The 20,465-nt window shown below is 34.5% G+C and overlaps 1 protein-coding gene and 1 long non-coding RNA gene across 7 annotated transcripts; both read right to left on the bottom strand.

The window, feature by feature from the left end:
* Nucleotides 1–1,716: 1,716 nt before the first annotated feature.
* Nucleotides 1,717–11,714, bottom strand: LOC111505887 (all trans-polyprenyl-diphosphate synthase PDSS2-like). 6 transcript variants are annotated; one of them, XM_074183466.1, is made up of 6 exons: nucleotides 9,905–11,711; nucleotides 6,966–7,080; nucleotides 6,577–6,689; nucleotides 4,905–5,175; nucleotides 3,318–3,489; nucleotides 1,717–3,173 (listed from the first exon to the last, which is right to left on the bottom strand). In XM_074183466.1, the coding sequence occupies exons 2-6, from the start codon at nucleotides 7,010–7,012 to the stop codon at nucleotides 2,790–2,792; spliced, it is 987 nt and encodes a 328-aa protein (XP_074039567.1). In that variant the 5' UTR covers nucleotides 7,013–7,080; nucleotides 9,905–11,711; the 3' UTR covers nucleotides 1,717–2,789. The 6 variants fall into 6 exon arrangements, with proteins under 6 accessions (XP_074039567.1, XP_074039568.1, XP_074039566.1 ...); XM_074183467.1 differs by lacking the exon at nucleotides 9,905–11,711 and adding an exon at nucleotides 7,258–7,404; XM_074183465.1 differs by lacking the exon at nucleotides 9,905–11,711 and adding an exon at nucleotides 7,190–7,369.
* Nucleotides 11,715–16,880: 5,166 nt separating this feature from the next.
* Nucleotides 16,881–17,853, bottom strand: LOC141485878 (uncharacterized). The gene is made up of 2 exons (XR_012467504.1): nucleotides 17,610–17,853; nucleotides 16,881–17,548 (listed from the first exon to the last, which is right to left on the bottom strand). It is a non-coding gene; the product is annotated as an uncharacterized lncRNA (long non-coding RNA).
* Between the last annotated feature and the right edge of the window lie 2,612 nt (nucleotides 17,854–20,465).

The raw sequence follows: 20,465 nt of genomic DNA, 5'->3' as shown, positions 1-20,465 counted from the left end.
AACTCCAGTGAATGATTCCTGATTTTATTCCATAACGAATGTTTGGGCTACAAACTGAGTGGAGAATAGTGTCTTGTGTATAATTCAGTGTTCATATAAAAGTATTTGTTTCGAAAGAATTTTTCTTTCGTGTAATTCAATGTTTATATGAAAGTAGCTGTTTCAGGAGGGCTTTCTTCCAGTTTGTGTCTGAAAGTTGCTTCTTTGCAGGATCTACACATCCATGTATAGAGTTACTTATTTTAAAATTGATTACTTCCTTCTTTTCTTCGAAGATTTCCACATTTTTTGTATCAAGATGAAGTAGTAGAAAGCCAAAAACTTTCTTTCCCAAAAATTAATCACTGTTTGAAATTCAATCTTTTCCATTTGATAAAATAACTGTTATAAAATCAAATTGCTTCCGTTATATATTTGCTGTCGCCAATAATAAAATGCAGCATTTAAGAAGAATGAGCAGACATTGATTTTAGAGGTCATGTAATGGAGTATAATTTGTCAGTTTTATTTGACCTAATAATGTCGTGTAATATTGGTCATTGGAAAAAAATAAGAAAAGTGGTTCGTTTTAGACGAAGATTCACGTAACCTAGTGCTTCAGTTTTGATCTTGCTAAAAACAGGAAAAGACTATTAATGACACTAGCACAAAACTCTTTCGAAGTTCAGCTTGAAAGAAGCTTCTTAGCTAAAACATCCCAACAAATAATATTTATCAAAATTATACGTGAGAAATCCTATCGTCATACAATCTACAGCTTTAGCCGCAATACCGTCACTCCTAGAACTAAGTGTTTCTTAACAGGTGTAACATAGTAGCTAAAATACCGCACATATATTTACAACTTGAGTTGAGTTTGCTACTTATGACGACATAATGAATTTTTGTTTAATAATAATTTTTTCTGAAAACCTTAAAAAAGAGTGGTGTGCTTAAATTTTGCTAATAATAAGCTATTTATTTGTCAAAAAAAATTCATTCCCAGTTAAAATAACAATCTAAGAGGCACAAACAATGTCTTTAACGTTTTTATCTAATATATAAAAATGGATGTGTACGAGTAATTTTTCATAGAACGGTTTTTAGGCTATCAATTTTTCTGTTACTCGCCACTAGATGGCGCTGTAGAACAATTTTTGAAAGCACTATTCTATAACGTTGCGCACGCCTAAGTTCGTTGATTCTGTCAAAACATTGGAACAGCAGCGATACAGCAACATCGTACTAGTATTTCATAAGTGCAAAAGTGAAATTAATAAAATGGCTTCAACTTTCATTTGTTAGATTTCAGTTGGTGACATACCTATTATATTTTCCTAGATCAACACAAAATTACTTCTTGGCCTTTTGCGAAAACATTTTGAACACTTTTTTATTTTATACTTGTCGTTTTAGGCTGCACTAAAGATGATGTAAGATGATAAAGGTGTGTAAAGATGATGACTGAATCTTGTTGCGTAATTGTGGATGTCATTATGACAGGGAATTTTTTTTCTGTTTTTATGTATATATATATATATATATATATATATATATATATATATATATATATATATAAATGTATATATATATATATATATATATATATATATATATATATATATATATATATATATATATATAAATATATATATATATATATATATATATATATATATATATATATATATATATATATATATGCAGAAAAATGGGAGTATATTCAATTTTTCAAAAAGAAGTTTGCATGATTATCTCTGATTTTTATTTAACATTGCACGTATGCATTTTTTTTGTACTAGGAATAGTTTTTGTGCTGAAGACATGCCCCATAACAAAATTCCATATGATAGTTGGGATTGTATTTCTCAGAACATTTATATTAATTACTCTCTGAATACATCTGATCTGGTAAAGCTTACTGTTCAATTTTTTTATTGTTTCACTTATGCGAGATTCCCAATCAGGTGTATCACTCATAGTTACACCTAGAAATTCAATGGTGTGGCACTTGTCTAGAGTCGTTTCCCCTAAATGAATGTCTATACTTTCAGCCATTCTTTGTTTTGTGTGGTAAATAATGAACTGTGTCTTGCTAGCATTGATATAAAGACTATTAATGGAGAACCATAGAATTATTTTTTCCATGAGATGATAGCAAGTGAAAATCGATCGTTCAGCCTGGGGCTTGAATTAGCGACCAACACGGCGGTTGATTTGAGTGAGAGAACAAAGCACCCACGTCGAACCAACCGTCCATATTTGTCACCCATATTTGGAATAACGCAATTGAGAAACATGGAGACTCAAGAGATGTTGCGCTTGATTTTTCTAAGGCCATTGACCGTGTATAGCACGAGGCTTGTTGGATTATTTTTGTGTATGGCTCTTCAGCTTTCTGAAAGAATGTTCCCTGCAAGTGGCCGTCGATGGGTATCTCTCGATATCCTGGATTCCTGGTGTTTCCCAGGAATCCATATTGTCTGAAACCATCTTTTTATTGTATATCAAAGACTACAGCACAGGTATCTCGCCATTCCACTTGGATTCCAGGACATCAGCTGCGGATGCACATCTTACCAGCAGCAAGAGGTTGCATATCTTAATGAGGATCTCAAAGTGATTTCGCATTGGGGTGAAAGTAACCAGGATTCCATCCAGAAAAGAGCCATCCACCTGATTGTAGACACGAACATCACTTGCAACCTTGATAGTCTGGAATATCAAAGAAAGGTTAGAAATTTGCCACTGTTTTATAGATACTTTCCCGAAGGGTTTCACCTTAACAGGAAATGAATTATAATAACTATTCAAGCGGAATTGATAATATTAACAAGGGCATCCCGAGAACTATTGTCTGGAAACTCTTCAAGAACTTTCAGAGCAGTTTCAGAAAGCTCCTTTAACATTTTATTTGTTTTTTCCAGACCATGTCCTGTTCTAATAACATTTCTTAGCTCTCTATAATCGATGTCGTTTTCTTCTACCATTTTCAAAAACTTCGGATAATACTCCTGATTATCTTGAAGGTGAAACATCAGAGGAGCACATATAAGACTGAAGGGCTCCGTTGTTCTCAATGGATTGAAAGCCGAAAGATCAGCACGGGCTTGCCAACCTAGAGCCATATTCCGACCAAATAAATAGCCCAACTTTTGGAAAGATTTCGGATGACCCGCTAAAATAAGAGTACCCTGAAAATAATGAAGATGATAATAAAATAATATCATTTATCGCATAGTAGTTTGAGTTATACAATCAAGGAGATGAGAGTTTCTATTTCAACTTCAAAAGAAAGGTTGTCTTCTATTTTATTCACTCTCAACAACAAAACCTACTTGACAACACTTTGCTAACAAACTGGCTCCATCCAACAAATGGCGTAATGTCCATTCAGCTTTAGCATTTCCTAATACCTCCGATATCGTTAAAACTTCGTCATCGAACTGATTAGACACAACAACTTCTTTATGTTCTTTCAAAGGAGGTGATGGAATGGGTCTATTTTGACTGCAAAAAATAATTGTGTATCATGAAATTTATAGTATAAAATGGGCACAACTATTTCACCTTCAACACAATAAAATATTCTATACTATTTTTTTACATTTTTGATATTGGAAAAGAGAAATTGTGCAAAATGCTATTGACAACAATATTTTGGAATCGAGTTGATTGAAATGTGGCAGAATTACCAGTTTCAAAATACTATTGATTGATAACAAAAAATTGAGTGAAGTATTTTGGTACTGGAAATGTAATTGAAAAACTAAAATACATGAAATTATATTTTTGACGGTATCTAATTTATTCCCAGAAATAATGAAAATGTTTAATGTACCGATGCATTTCTATTGACTAACAGAATATTTCCATATAACTTTTATACAGGGCGTCATCCGACTTGGGTCACTCTCAACTTTGAAACATTTAATACAGACTTGTGTTTTTTATTGCCTCTCTTCTATAGATGTGAATCAATGTGAATCACTGCTTTCGCACAGGCACCGCTCTTAAAGTGCCTCAAGGATTTTCCTGTAATGCTTGTTTTTTCCTTGAAAAAACTGTTCTCTTGCTTGAAGTTATTTCATATTCATAATTAGTGAATCAGGACTTGATTAATTCCTCTGTTTGATATCGATATCAATCATTACAGAATGACTTTTCATGATATGAACTATTTAAAACAATATGATAACTTTCCAGAAATCAATATTGGGTATGTAGTCTTTGTTGGGCGATGGGCGGTCATTATTTTATGCTCATTTTGAAAATTAGCAAGAATGTATTGTTACGTATTTCCCCGTGGGTTGACCAATTGACAACACTGAATAATCAAATTTAACTTTATTTCACTTTAAATACAACAAACACGCTTCGCGTACCGCACTGTAGCTTCCACTTGACTGTCTCGATATGCTTGAGGCTAGCGTTTATATATCGTAATCGAATACAATAGAAATTTCGCCGAAGTTCCATCGGAATCGGTAGCATTATTCTCGCTGCTTCTAGAGCGGTACGGAACATCGTATATTCGCGCGCTCTTAGCTACGTCACGATTGGCCGCCACCAGTGGCGGCCGGTGTTATTTTCTTTATGGAATGATTTACAACAGTATTATATATTTTTATCAAATTCATGTTCAAGTTTTTGTTATCTCTTACTATTTAAATTTTGCATAAAATTGTATGGAAATAAAAATTTTAATAGAAATTTACATTCATCTCATATCTTTGTTGAATATTTTTTCATGAAATTTTCTTTTATAAACCGAATGTCAATTATAATTACGTTATATGTCTTCGAGTGGAGACTTCAGAAAATCAATAAAGTGGCTGAAAAGTGGCAAAACTTTCTTAAAAAAACCTCATTTTTTTCTCCTGAAGGGATATTCTGAAAAAAAAAATCAAATTCAAATACTTTACCTATCCCTTGGTTCAATAAAATCAGCCTCAACCAAATCTCTCAGACATGTGGATATGAGTTCGTTAACATCATGACATTTGAGTTCAGCCAATTCTTTGCAACTGCTGCTGAGAAGGTAATCGCCTGTTAAGAGTGACAGTTTGTTGCCAAAATTGAGGACATCAATGTCTTTGTCATTCGAGGATATATTGAGGATGCTTTTATGGATGATGTTACTGGTACGAACCATTTCCGTAATTTCAGCAAGATTTCTTTGACTATGGAGAATTCCTAAGAAATAAATAGAATTCAGGTTGGATGTATAACAAATTTATCCAAAACGAGAGACATCTGATTATTTTCATTGATTCATTTGATACAAAATATATCAGCCATTCACATACAGTGTGACCTATTTGAAAGCGGGACACCTCCCTAATGTTTGCATTTTTTCTCCAATTTTGAAGAACTACATTTTGAATTGTAGAGCTCAAAAAACTGTACTTTGGGACCAAATATCATTTTTTTTCTACAAAAACCAAGGCCTGCTGCGAATATTTTTATAGGTTAAAATACAAGAAATTGTAACAGTTACAATCTTTTTTTATTAACCCAAAACTTCAAAACTGACGAAATTTAATACAATCTTTGAACCCCTATTTTTCTCCCTTGCTGGTGGAAATTCCTGATTCCCTTTCTTGATGCTTATTTACGCTATACAAAGAACCTACCTGCATATTTCAAGATTATAGGTTCAGTAGCTTCGGCTGTACCTACGTTAATATAAGAGCAGGCAACAGCTAGTAATTTATATTTTTACTTTAAAATTACAGTAACTAAAACAATATGCCAACTGAGTAGATGAGCAAGCTTGGTCCTGGCTCAAAATCCCATGTATTATGGAGCTAAACTTTTTACAATTTTCATGACAAACGTGAGTGGAGAAAAGAAACGTGTGACGTAAGCGATGCAAAGAAGGATGGAATCAGTATTGGAGAGATTCAAAGAGCGTGGGCTCCCTTGGGACACCGCCCCACAACTCGGGCCCATTAGTACTCCGCCTCACCCCTCGGGCCTCCTTGGAACTCCGCCCCAAACCTCGAGCCCCCTTGTCACGTACTCCTAATTAAAAAAAAGGTTATCGGTATGAGAATCAAACACACTCCATATTATTTAGATTTAGTGGATAACTATTTTCTGAATAAAAATGGTAATCCACTGATCTCATTTGAATATGTTTTTCAAACATTCGACCAAACAACTTCATTGTCTACCCCTGCGTCATTACAAATATTATTCGCACATTGCATTTTTTAAATATTAAAAATGCACAGTTATTGCTACTTCTAACAATCAAAATGATGGCAAAGATTTGCAACCTTCAATCTGGGGATTCATTATTATGAAATACTTAACAAATACATAAACCCTTCCCAATCGAACATACTGTCTCAAATCTTTTGCTTTTTTATGAAAAGGGAGTATTGATTTCCCGCTTATTTCCATGTTGCAAGTTAGTTTGAAAATGGATGAAAACATCTTGAGTAAGAAAATCTACATTTGCAATCATAATGGAACTTTTAAAATTTTCCTAAATTGAGAGAAAAAAATAAATTTGACCATAACTTTCTAGTTGACGAAAGAGGTAGCTCTTACAAAAACAATAAATTCGTGATTCTGAAGATGACATACCTGCTGTGATGTCACATTCCACATGGAGGAATTCTCTACTCAGTCCCCCTGCTTTGGAAATCAATAATACTATAAGACCCCATGCTGGAGTTTGTTTATTCAAAATTAGTTCTCTGAAACAAAAAACATAAATAATTAGGTATTATTTCAACATTCCTGCCCAATTTGAGATCCAGAGCCCTTTTTTAGATCTGAACCCAATGCTCAATATGCTTGGACATTCAGAAAATAAAATGTAAATTTCAACTTCTTTTTTATGTAGGAAGCAGAAATTTTATTAAGTTCATATGTAGGTAATTGGAAAAAAAAAATTGATATTGTCATTTAGGTCTTTTTCATAATCTTATTATCATTATGAAAAAATATTGGTTGAACATTTAGAAGCTTACTTGGCAGTGTTCAGCAATGGATGATTGGTTCCTATGAGTTTTCTCATGTGCAAAGCCACATTGACAAGTTCATCATTTAACAGCCATCTCAACCTCAAAAATGATGTTGGATATCCTACAATTTTTTCAGCTTCATTAACAGCTCTATTATAAGAATATTGCTTTTTGAATTTTCCATTGTAATGGTAAGGACTAATCATTAACACTCCTCTGTTCCCAAATACCTGTTTCAAAAATACATTCATTTTAACGAAGCCAATTTCAATGTGATAAGGTACAGTGTATAGAATACCTATAATTATCAATTTGTAGTCATTTTCATTGAAAAAAGCTGGTAGTAACACATATTTTGTGTTGATATAAGGTTAATAACAAAAATTCAAGGTTATGTCATAGTTCCAATATTCTGTGGTAATGTATTATGTTTTTGAATCCTTGTATTATTTACTAGGCAACTGTTAATACAGGGCAGTTGTAAGAACGGTTGACGAATTGAAGTATGATGTTTGAAGACTCATTGAGATAACCGTGCATGCACGGTTATGTGGTTTTTCTAACATATATGTTTCGATAGGGTATAACTATTTTGCAGGTCTGCAGGTCAGCAAATTGTTCTCAGTAGACATTGCTCTGGTAATCTTGTAGGAGGACAGCAATTTTTGCAGATCGGGTCTGCCAGACATGAATCTCGACCAGGTTAACCATTTTCAACAGAAAAATTTTCCAACCCCCACCCAAAAATTTCACAATTCTTAAAAAATTGGAAATTAATTTTGTAGGTCTGTGGAAATTCTTGCAGGTCGGGTCTGCCAGACATGAATGTCGACCATGTTCATCATTTTTGACAAAAAAAATTTCAACCCCCCACCCTTTGAGTATGGAAAAATTCCACATTCCTCAATAAATTGAAAATAAACCGTACAGGTTGGCAGAAATGTTTGCAGGTCGGGTATGCCAAACATGAATCTTGACCAGGTTAACCATTTTCGACCAAAAAAATTTCAACCCCCGCCCTTTGAGTATGGAAAAATTCCACATTCCTCAATAAATTGAAAATAAACCTTGCAGGTCGGCAGAAATTTTTACAGGTCGGGAATGCCAAACATGAATCTTGACCGGGTTAATCATTTTCGACAGAAAAATTTTCCAATCCCCCCACCCAAAAATTTCACAATTCTCAAAAAATTGAAAATAAATTTTGCAGGTCGGCGAAAATGCTTGCAGGTCGGGTATGCTAAACATGAATTTTGACCAGATTGATCATTTTTGAGAAAAAAATTTCAACCGCCACCCTTTGAGTGTGAAAAAATTCCACATTCCTCAATAAATTGAAAATAAACCTTGCAGGTCGGTAGAAATTTTTGCAAGTCGGGTATGCCAAACATGAATCTTGACCAGATTAATCATTTTCGATAGAAACATTTTCCAACCCCCGCACCCAAAAATTTCACAATTCTCAAAAAATTGGAAATACATTTTGCAGGTAGGAAATTCTTGCAGGTCGGGTATGACAAACACGAATCTCGACAAAAATTTCAACCCCCACCCTATGAGTATGGAAAAATTCCACATCTACGCCTTTAAGATGGTTAATGAATTGAGATGCTACCTATTTGATCATACCAAATTATAAAACAATCGAATTTTTACCAAAAACTAATATTTTCGTTACTTCCAGGATAGAGAATTATAAAAATATTACGAATTATAATTCATTGGAGATAAATAAACCTTGAAAGAAGGATTACGGCAGAAATTTCCATAACCAAGAAGTACGAATTTTCATTGTGTTAGGGTACCTACCTGTTGAATTTATTGGGTTGTCTGAATTATATTTTGAAGAAATCGAAACAATTTACAAAAGAAGTAACGACAGGACCGGCAAAATTTATTTTCAATTTTTTGAAAATTGTGAAATTTTGGGTGGGGGTTGGAAAATTTTTGGTCGAAAATGATCAGCCTGGTCGAAATTCATGTTTGGCATACCTGAACTGCAAGAATTTTTCCATACTCAAAGGGTGGGTGTTGAGATTTTTTTGTCGAAAATGATTAACCTGGTCAAGATTCATGTTTTGCATACCCGACCTGCAAGAATTTCTGCCGACCTGCAAGGTTTGCTTTCAATTTAATGAGGAATGTGGAATTTTTCCATACTTACAGGATGGGGGTTGACATTTGTTTGTTGAAAATAATTAACTTGGTTGAGATCATGTTTCGCATACCCGACCTGCAAGAATTTCTGCCGTCCTGCAAGGTTTATTTTAAATTTAATGAGGAATGTGGAATTTTTCCATACTCAAAGGGTGGAGGTTGACATTTTTTTTGTCGAAAATGATCAACCTGGTCGAAATTCATGTTTCGCAGACCCGACCTGCCAGAATTTCCGCCGACCTGCAAAATTTATTTCCAATTTTTTGAGAATTGTGAAATTTTTGGGTAGGGGTGGGAAAATTTTTGTGTTGAAAATGATTAACCTGGTCGAGATTCATGTCTGGCAGACCCGACCTCCAAAAATTTTTGTCCTCCTACAAGATTACGAGATCAATGTCTACTGAGAACAATTTGCTGACCTGCAGACCTGCAAAATAGTTATTATACCCGTTTCAGTATTGTCACGAATTCTGAAAACCAAAGTGAATAATGGATTGAGTAGATGGAATATGGGTAACTCAAACACGAAGCCAAGAAAGTAATTAGTCAATGTTTGAAACATATATTAACCCAAGAAACATCTCTGAGGTTTTGCGAGGTCGCATATTAGGGCGGATTTTCACCAAACTGACTTGCTTGCGACTAGTTCAGTTTTCACAAACAGACACATATGTTAGGAATGCTTCACTGGCTACCAACGATGAAAACCCTTATAACACCACCTACTTTATAACTTTATAATATATATTAGTCTATCCAACAACAACGTCAATTTCAGACTGACTCACTTAAGCATATTTTTCACACAAAGGAATGTATCATCCTCTTATGTAAATCTATCAGGTGACCTTCAGGGCTGTCCCATCCAGTACTCCCAACAAGATAATGTCCAGGGCTGTACAAAACACTAATCCTAACGCCCTTCCTAACATTCGGCCATCCTGCTACCCCATTTGGCCTCAAATGGGTTCAAACACCCATCAGGACAATCTGTAACAAACGTTCCAATGAAAACCTATAAAAACAATGTAATTTGTATATGTGTGTATGTGTCATAACTTAGTTTATTCCCTAAGTTATTCATGCCTGTTGGTTCAATCCCCAACTTTTGTATGTGTCTGTTGATTTAATCCCCAACTTCAACTCCCAGTCATGAATTTAGTTCAATCCCTAAATTATGACTGTTTTTTTTGTAACTCAGTTTAATCCCTGAGTTATCCTTGCCGGTTGGTTTAATCCCCAACTTCAACTCCTAATCATGAATTTAGTTTTAATCCCTAAATAATGCAGGGAACTGATAGTTTGCACACTTTTAGTCCAAGCTCCTGTGACAATTCATGTTCCAAAATAGAACAGTCACTACCAAAATCAATAAAAGCCAAAAGGGAAGTGTCATTGATTTTAATTTTTTGATAGAATTTATATTCATTGGAACTCTCAATCACATTAATTTTTTGTGTTTTTTCTATGAACTTCTCTGATTTTACCTCGCTCTGTCTTTTTTGTAACAATCGGCTTCTATATGACCTTTTCTATGACAAAAATTGCACTTCCTTATATTATAACTTCTACACTCGCTTCTTTTGTGTCCCCGTTTATTACAATAAAAACATTAAATTTGAGTGCTTTGTATTTTTAAATTTTTATCATTCTTCTAAGAAGGTTTTGACTGTTCTAATTTGATATTTGAAGTATTGTTATATATTTGTTTGTGACTTGGCCGTGACTCAGCATATGTTCTGTCCCTCAAATAACTTGCTAGGAGATTGAGATCTGTAATATTAGCTGCTCTCACAGCCGACGCAACCGTGTCATCCCCGATTGCGCCAACAATGAGTGACACTTTATCAGCGTCAAAAAAATTCGCTTTCAATGCTTCTATTTTAGCTAGGTGATCGAAATGAAAACTGTACAATGATTCCCCCTCAAATGGCTTGTGATTCGCAACTTCCATAAAAAATTTATGGGTGTTCCTAACCGACTGAAAAGTGGTAGAAAGAATTTTTTTCCATTTAGCCCTCGAATAATTCACCCAACCGATTTCCGTTTGAATATAAGTTTGAAACCATTGTGATGCAGTATTTCCAAGTTTACTCAAAGCAATAGTTTTTGTTGTATTATCGTCCCATTTAAAACATGATGCATGTTGATCCACAATACTCAACCAGTCTCTAACCGAATCAGACTTTGGGTCAAGAACAGAAATTGTAGAAACATTTTTCGACTCACCTGTTTCACAAAAATCAAAATAGGTGCTTCTTACCCTGGATCTCCGACCTTTACATTTACCCGATTTCTCTCTATGAGCTCGTCGTTCACTGCTGCTAGACGGATCTTCAGAACTTGATGAAGATTCTGAAGAACTCTACCTCCTACGGCATTTTGTTGATCGCCGTCCTGCCATCTTCAAACCTTTAACGTGGAGCATAAGAAAAAAAAACGACGTAGATCCCTCTTCTGAGATGTTAGGAATGCCTCACTGGCTACCGACGATGAAATCACTTATAACACCACCTACTTTATAATATTTATTAGTCTAACCTACTTTATATATTTACTAGTCTATCCTACAACAACGTCAGTTTCAGATTGACTCACTTAAACATCTCTCTCTCTCTTTTTTTATTGGCCGATGCTTCCTGTTTAGGTGCAATTGGGGCCAGCTCAATACGGGGGGTTGTCCTTGTCTGGGTTAGCACTCAGTAACAACCCTTATATTTTAATTCTGAATCATGCTGTCGACTTCTTAGTGTTTGTTTGTCTACTTCTTCTCGTGCTATGAGAATGTTAGGGATTGACAAAGATACACAAACAAAATGTTCTGGGATATATGGTGGAGTTTAAGTATAGAAATTTAGTTTATTAAAGGTTTATAGTTTGATTTTATTGTAATCTAAAAATTGGATAAGAATCTTTGTGATTTGTATATTCAGATTACGAAAAACTTGAAATATGTTAAAGGGGGAATTAATACCATGTTTAATAAGTTCAAAATATCTCTGTTAGGGATAACATTGATAGGGCATTCCAGGAAAATATGGTTTACGTTTTCTACTAGACCGCATTCACAGTATGGGAGATCAACTATTCCTAACTTGTACTGATGTTCTTTAGTATGACAATGACCGGTTTTCATCCGTATTATGGTAGTGATGTGTCTCCTATCTATGTACGGTAGGGAGAATAATGCTATTTTACTGGGGTATTTTTCATGGACTTTGTTATAGGATTTACCTGTTTTTATAATGTCATTTTCCCATAGCGACGTACAGTTTTTTATGATATTATTTTTTAAAATCGAGTATATTGTGTTGTTGTCTATTTTGATTTTTAATGGGATGTTCAAATTGGTTCCTATTTTTGCTAAACAATCTGCTCTCTCATTCCCTATGATGTCTGAATGTCCAGGTATCCATGCAAATTTGAAAATGATATTGTTTAAAGAAGCGTGATATGCCATATTCCTGATCGAAAGACTAATGTGGTCGATTTTGGAAGTGACCTTTTTCAGCAAGATTTTTTCTAGTGCACTTTTGGAGTCCGTAAGTATTAATTTTTTTTTAAATTTTTTTCTTAAACATGTCATCATACCTTCGTGGATAGCTATTAATTCTGCGTCACATATGTTTAATATGTCGTTGACCCTGGCTGAAAAGGAATAATCTATATCTGGTATAAAGATCCCTATACCAGTTTTTCCTTCCTTTTTGGATGCATCTGTATATACGAACCTATATTGATTTTTAAATTCTTCAGTGGCTATTTCAAATATCATATTATTATCAATATTTGTTTTTTCCATATTTAAATTTATTACTGTCATTTCATGTGTGTAGATCTTAAAGTTAAAGCTAAAACAAGGAGGAATCTCATTAGTATATACCCAAGTTTTATAAGGTTGTAGAGTTTCTAATACTGTTACTAAATATGGTTTTTCTCTATTTTTCCAGTAACCTAATTTCTCATCGCAGATTGATTTAAGGGTAGTGATAAGTTGGATTATTGGTGAGTTGCATGCCAGTCTGTATGTCAGAAATTTGGAGGCTAACAAGAGTTGACGACATTCTAATTTTATTTCCCCAGTTTCCCCTAGTAATGCGTTTATGGGTGTTGATTTCATTGTACCTGTTATTAACCTTAGCCCTTGATTGACTCACTTAAACTTAAACATATTTTTCACACAAAGGAATGTATCATCCTCTTATGTAAACCTATCAGGTGACCTTCAGGGCTGTCCCTTCCAATACTCCCAACAAGATAATATCCAGGGCTGTACAAAGCACTGATCCTAAAGCACTCCCTAACACAAAAAACCTGTTTTAGTTTCCAAAACAGACTTGTGTTTTAGTTTCCAAAACAGACTCGCGTGTTTGTAAGAAGACGGATAAAATTATGGCAGATTTGATAAATGACATAAAAATAATGGAGAACTTTAAACTTTAAACACCGTACCTATAGAAGCTGTTTACTTATGTACGGTGCTTTGAATAAAGAAATAATGTCACATGAAGTTACACATTGAATGAAATAGTGAACTGAATAGTTGCTTGTTGTAGTCGTCGACCGTTTCCACATAGCGAACTCTGTTTACAAGAACAGACAAAACATCCAAACCTTTTGGTCTTTCCGCTTGCCGACGGGATACAAAAACATTCGCCTGCGATACAAAGTCTCGATATAACCGTAGCATTATTGTATATAGACTATATATACAAAGGTAGCATGTAGATTCTATAGAGGAAGCCTCGGTGTTAGCGAAACGCATTTAGAAATAAAAATGTTTGTGAAATATTTTCTTAAACGTCAAAATCAAACATTGAACTGATAGTCCGATAGATGAATTAGAAGTGTTTAAAAATGATAATTTAAAAACTGATTTAGTTTTATTTCACACCCTAACTTGTGAGGATCTCCGTGGATAGTGGTGGAGTGGTAGAGAGCGTATACCGTTGGTATACTTTCTGAACTATTTTGAATACAAATGAAATAACAGATATTCAAAACATTTTTCAATGTTTTTTTCAGGTTGCTCATGATATTTGTTGAAGATAATTTCTTTCGGAATATAGTTCACAAATGAATAAATGAATTTTATTTTACTTTGTTCTTGATAAAACATTGAAAAAATATAGTACCTACTCTACTTACGAGGAATGACCATTACGCGCTCGTTTGTAACCGCCACCTTTTTCGCTTATTGATTAATAAACTATTTTCTTAGTAAAAATTACATTAATTATAAAGAACAATGAAATTAGTTTCAAAAACGGATTTAACAGGAAAAAATATAAAAAATAACTGGTATCTACAAATAAATTCTGGCATCAGTAAAAACTAGAAAGTTATTATTGAAGAGTCATATAACCCTTTTTTATTTTATTTTTAAATATAATCATACTATAATAAGGCCCCTCATCCACGGAGCAACTGGTTTCTGACTGATTAAATACTTGCAACACTTGTCAGTTTATTGCGCGTCTCTGCATGTAGATTCAAATCATATCTCGTACACGGACGTACCAGTCACAGATCGGTAGCGTACTTGTAAGTGATTAGTCGCCAAGAGACTAGCAGTGTCGGTCGCCGAGAGACTTGCTTCAGTTTCCGTTGATTCTTCCAAGAAAAAGATGAATGAACAAAGTTTGAACTTAAAATTTGTCCAGGAAATGAAAAAAATTCCTTGTTTGTACAATTATAAATTGTCACAATACTCTAGAAAAGATATTACAGAAGGCGCTTGGAATATAATAGGAAAATAAATGAATATGTCTGGTAAGTATATTTTATTTTGATTATTTTTATAAATAAGTAAAAACGATATATTATTAGAAAATTTTAAATTTTGAGTTATAACGTTCCATTGCCATGGATATTGTGCACGCGGAGTCAAAAAGTAACTTGCTAAATAATCTCTTAAATTAAATGCTGTTGAATGATTATCAATATGTAATATATTTTCTTGCTGTATTTGTTGAATCATGGGAAAATCTGGGTTATTTTGTTCTTCTTGCACATTTAATGCGAATGGTGCACCTTCATTTTTTCGGATAAAATTATGAAGAATACATTCGCATTTAATTATATGAATGACTGTCTGTAATTTGAGACATCGTATAGGCGTCTCTAATATTTGAAATTTTTGCAACGCCATGCCGAATGCACATTCAATGGTTTTTCTATCACGACTTAATCTGTAATTAAAAATGCGTTTTTTGTTGTTTAAGGAAAGCTGTGAATGGGGGTCTCATTACATATTTCAAAAGCGGAAATGCTTCGTCTGCAACAAAATAATAGGCAAAATCATTTTCTTTTTGGTCGTGGGGTAACCGTGAAGGTGGAGGAATGTTTCCATTTCTCTGTATCCATTGTTTCATTTGACCAGCTCTAAATATGCCGCCATTACTGTTTCTACCAGCAAAACCTGTTTCAATCATTGTAAAAAGTCCATCGGCGTCGCTACAAGCCATCAAAACTACAGAATGATAATGTTTGTAATTATAGTTAGTGGATCCGGAATTGAGTATTTTTTTAATTCAGATGTTTCCCGTCGATTGCACCTAAACAATTATCTATAAATTCAGAATAAAATATGTTCTTATTTTATTAAACCTTACAGAGGTTTGCTTTCTGTTATTTTAAACAAGTTTCTAAAGTATATCTTTTACATTGTTGTTTTACGGATGTTATTTTGTTTCAGGGGCTGCTTGTAAGGAGAAATGGAAGAATCTATGGGCAGTTTTTGTAAGGCATATGAAACCTGCCCCAAGTGGTTCTAGTGCACAAAAAAACAATACTACTTAACAGACCTTATGCAGTTTGTATTAACACATGTCAAAACTGCAACACCTTACAGGCTAGTAACTTACCAGAAAATAATACTATAAATTCGGATGATGAAGCTAAAAATGGCGGTGAATCGTCTTTAGAAGAAGATCGTGAAGCAGCCTCAACCAAGGCATCGGATTATCAACCGAACAACCCGTTTTTTCAGACAGAGCAATGCAATTCTGATGTAACAGAAATAAATCTACCGTCAGCTGAGGTGCCTCATTCACAAAACAGTTCAATACCTCCAACAAAAATAAGCAAGCGTAAAAGGCCTCTAGATGAGGTGGATAGAACTTTTGTTAATTTTATGAAGGAAAGGCAAAGGTAAGTCGGGGAGTCAGAAAATACACGCAAAATGTTCCTTCTGAATTTATTAGATGAAATCACCAACATGTCAGATCAACAATGGAAATTATTTAAAAGAAGAACACTGAATGTAATAGATGAAATCATGACTCCATCAAGAACATATATAAATCAGTTTCAAGATAGTTTGCGGACATCCTCTGATTTGTCAAGAGAATCTATGGTTACAATGACATCTCTCTTGTTCAGATAGTTCTCAGATTTCTTTTCCCTCCAACAATAATCATACTGATTCATACTTCAGAGATAGACAAATCGTTATTGATTCATCGTTGCAAAATACTTCTATTGGACAAGATTTTTTCCCCTTTAGATATGTTAACAAGTGGATAAATACATAATACTTTGATTGAATAAATACTATTACCTCTTTCTGATATTTTTTTATGATGATCGAATGAAAGTCCACGGCTAATAGAGAATTTCAAAAAAAGGTAACAAGTTGCTAACGGCAGTCATTATATTGGGAGAGCAGTGGTCGTGGGTTTTTTATTTTGTGGAACAACCTTTTTTTGGATGGGGCGCCACTTGATTTGATTTTGCTAAAATCAAGAAATAAAAATATGCATAGTCAGAAAATTATTTAATAGTTGCTGCAGACTAAACCAAAATATGGTAGACAAAAAGCGGTTATTGTTTTCATTACAAAAAGGATGTGATCCAGTAACACAACAAAGGAAATAATACGACGCCGCTGCAGCTGCAGTAGGATCTTACAAAACAACGTTATAAAGTAAATTCATATGACTTTCATTACGTCTACACAAAATAATTATTGAAACGTTGGAAATAATTTTTGAAACGTTACATGCTTGTAGGCACATATAATTCAAAAAGGAAACACCAGGTATAAAGTTGGTTTCCAAAAATAGGTTGTCTGTGTAGTGGAAATCAACTCCGATGTAAAAATTGGAAATTCCTCACCAAATGAGTCCCTTCTTTTCTGGATGTTATCAGCAACAGGCTGTCTGAGAGGTCGAGTAGTCTGGAGGGTTAAAAAACGAAACAGTTCAGTTGTCAGGCGATACTATAAATATCCTGGATTCGAAAGATATATGTCGAACTGGAGCAATTCGACTCTTCCTTTTTTTCAAAACTGGTCGACAGCAAAAGACGGTATTTGGGGATCCAAAAGGTTCCAAACCAGAACAAAAACGTTCGAGATGGTTGGACGACCCACGCTTCTTGGAAAATACCAAAGGCTGTACTTGTCCGTAGCTTAATGGAAACCGGCAGATCTACAGAAAGTGATCTCGGTTGTGATATTGGTTCCAGAAATCAAATGGTTAAAAAACTCACCTCCTCTAAGGGAAAGGCTTCCACTAAAATAATGCCCAACACAAAAATGGTAACTGACGTGACACACTCTACTTTCGTTTCTCAACCGTCACCCAAAAACATTTCAGGTTGACCTCCGACCAGAAGTATTAACACAAACTCGTCCTTTGCGCCGTGACGTACACGTTGACGAAATTTGGTGTACTCCAATGGCAATACTCCTCCTTTGTATGAAGTATTCATTGAGCATTCCTTCTTTTTGAGAATTTTAGTTCATTGATAATAACTCGTTTCTTTTTCTTTTCCCCAAACTACATCAACTATGCAATGAAATACAGAGTTATCAAGAAAATAAAATAGCTGATGTTTACTAGATTGGAACTCTGAAATTGTATACATGTATTTTATGATTTCCACAATTAAATGATACATTTCGTAACAAGTGTTTTGGATTGTTGATAAAAGTCAACTTTTCACGTTACAATACATTTTTTCACTTACCTCAAAGTTATCATCATCATTTCTTCAGGACTAACGCGTTCCCTCATATTTGTATTACTTTTAACAATTGCAGGACGAATTCTATTTACAAGGAGTCTATAGGTTTCTTTGCTCCTTCTATAGAACGTATGAAACTTTTCATCATCTAGTTGAAATTCTGAGGCGGCTACAAATAATCTACAGTTTATATACCTCTCTATGTAGGGATGGACCCAGAATCGCCTTCTTCTGCGTCTATACCTACGATTATAGTTGTACAAAATAGCTATCTCATCCAGATCATCCATAATTCATCACAACACAATAAAGTACAACTAAAAGTAAACAGGAACGTTGTAATAAACAATCGGTTGGTATACTAATAATACTTTTCTAGTTATTTTCGCATCGCTAAAGTGTACGAGAACCGAGTATCCAACTGCATCGTTACTACAGTATTTAAACAGTTTCCCCCCACCCCCACTCCCCGAGCGGTCCTCAACTTACTGATGGGCACTTCAGCAAGATTGACATCTGACCTCTTTTGGTCGAAAGTCAGCCTTTAGGTGCTTGCAGTTTCTGGAATCGCAAAATCAGGTCAATTTTATAGTCATGGGGGACACTTTTAAGGAATATTTTTAGTCCTCGTGGTTCAACCCCCAAGGAGGGATAGAATCTTAAATAGGAAGGGGTGTCAAGTGGCACATCATTTTGATTGGTTTTCAATTCTGATACCCTGACGTTTCATTTTTCGACGTGCAGTTTCCAAAAAATAGCGTCCTGAACTTACACATGTAGTTAGGATATGTCTGTTCTGAGATGCATTATGGTATTGACTTCTTTTAATATAAATGGTTAGAAGAGTAGGTGGTGTCGTTCCAACTTTTGAATGACAGGAATAAATGTATTACGAGTGGGATTTGTTGGTTATTGTCCATTTACAAAATTAAGTTTTATTTGCGAGAAAGACATTTAAAAAATAAAATCTGCTTACGCTTATCTTATCGAACTTCCCTCTAACGTAACGAAAAACTTCACTAGGAATTGGCTGGCATGCTACTGTAATTCTTCTTTTAAGTTCTTCAATATCAGAAGGTTGTGTTTTATAAACAATGGATTCAAAAGGTCCCCAAAGGAATAAATCTAAGGGTGTTAAATCCGGTGATCTCGGAGGCTATTCAACTGCCCCCTTCTGCCAATCCACCTATCCGGAAATTTCTCTTTCAACCACTGTCGGACGGAAAAAAATTAGTTGGAGTACCGTCCTGCTAGAAATGTAACAGATCCTCCTGCAAACTTTCATTACCTTATGCATCTATTTGAGTTTCTAGCTTGTGAGTTATAAGAGGATCGAGAGTCACTTCAATCATTTCAACATACAGATTGCCAGTCGAGTTTTCTTTCAGAAATAATGCACCAATAATGGCATTTTCAAGAATAACAACCCAAACATTAACTTTTTGTGGGTGTTGTGTATTCCCTTCTAGAAAGATATTCAATATTCAATAGCGACAATTCTGTCTATTAACATTGCCATTCAGAAAAAAATGATACTCATCGCTAAAACAGACATTTAACAGAAGATTGGTGATGGTATTGAATCGATGAGACATGATTTCAAAAAACTCTATTTTTCTATCATAATCAACCTCGTGGAGCTCTTGAAGGATCTGCATTTTATAAAGATGAAATTTACGCATTTTCAATGCTTTTCTTACAGTCTCGCGCGTGAAATCCCCGTCTGTTCTGATACTGATCGTAACGAGCTCGTGGGCTCTGCAGCAAATGTTCTCAAAACTTCAATTTGAGCTGCCTCATTCAGTACTCCAGGGTTATTTCTTTTCTTATTTGTCTCTGAACCAGTTTCGCAAAACTTATTCACCAAATCAAGCACATACCGGTGACTTACATTACAATTTGGACATCTTTCGTTAAAAAGACATGCCGCCCGTCGTGCGCCCTTCGGGCTTGGAGAATGTAAACCATTTTCACACTTTTTTACACTTATTAAAGTAATCACAGGTACAACTGTATGCACAATACTTCCACATCGTTCAAATTTCCGAACCAATTTTTTGCCCGAAAACAGTAAGTAACTTTTTATAGCAAAAGGACGGCTGTCTGTACATTTTCTGTGATGAGAATTGAAAATTCAGCATTTACTAAACACAACTTTACTATCAACTTTACTAAAACACTACTTTTTGATGTAAATTGATTGAAGCTGATGGCTAACCCTAATAAAGGGTTGGAACGGTACCACCTAATATTCTTACCAGCTCTGGTCAAACCATGCATCTCAGTATGGCGTACTAATAATTATTTCTGTTAGTTTGGAACACTATTTTTCGCAAAATTGAACGCCAATCAAAATGATGTGACACTTGTACCCCCTTC

Source organism: Leptinotarsa decemlineata, unplaced genomic scaffold (genome assembly GCF_025532065.1).
Source record: "Leptinotarsa decemlineata unplaced genomic scaffold, Ldec_3_MD MMD2_tig00026340_RagTag_RagTag, whole genome shotgun sequence".
NCBI classification, from domain to species: domain Eukaryota; kingdom Metazoa; phylum Arthropoda; class Insecta; order Coleoptera; family Chrysomelidae; genus Leptinotarsa; species Leptinotarsa decemlineata.
Note: the sequence above shows the minus strand (reverse complement) of the source record. Positions and strands in the feature narration are given on the sequence as shown.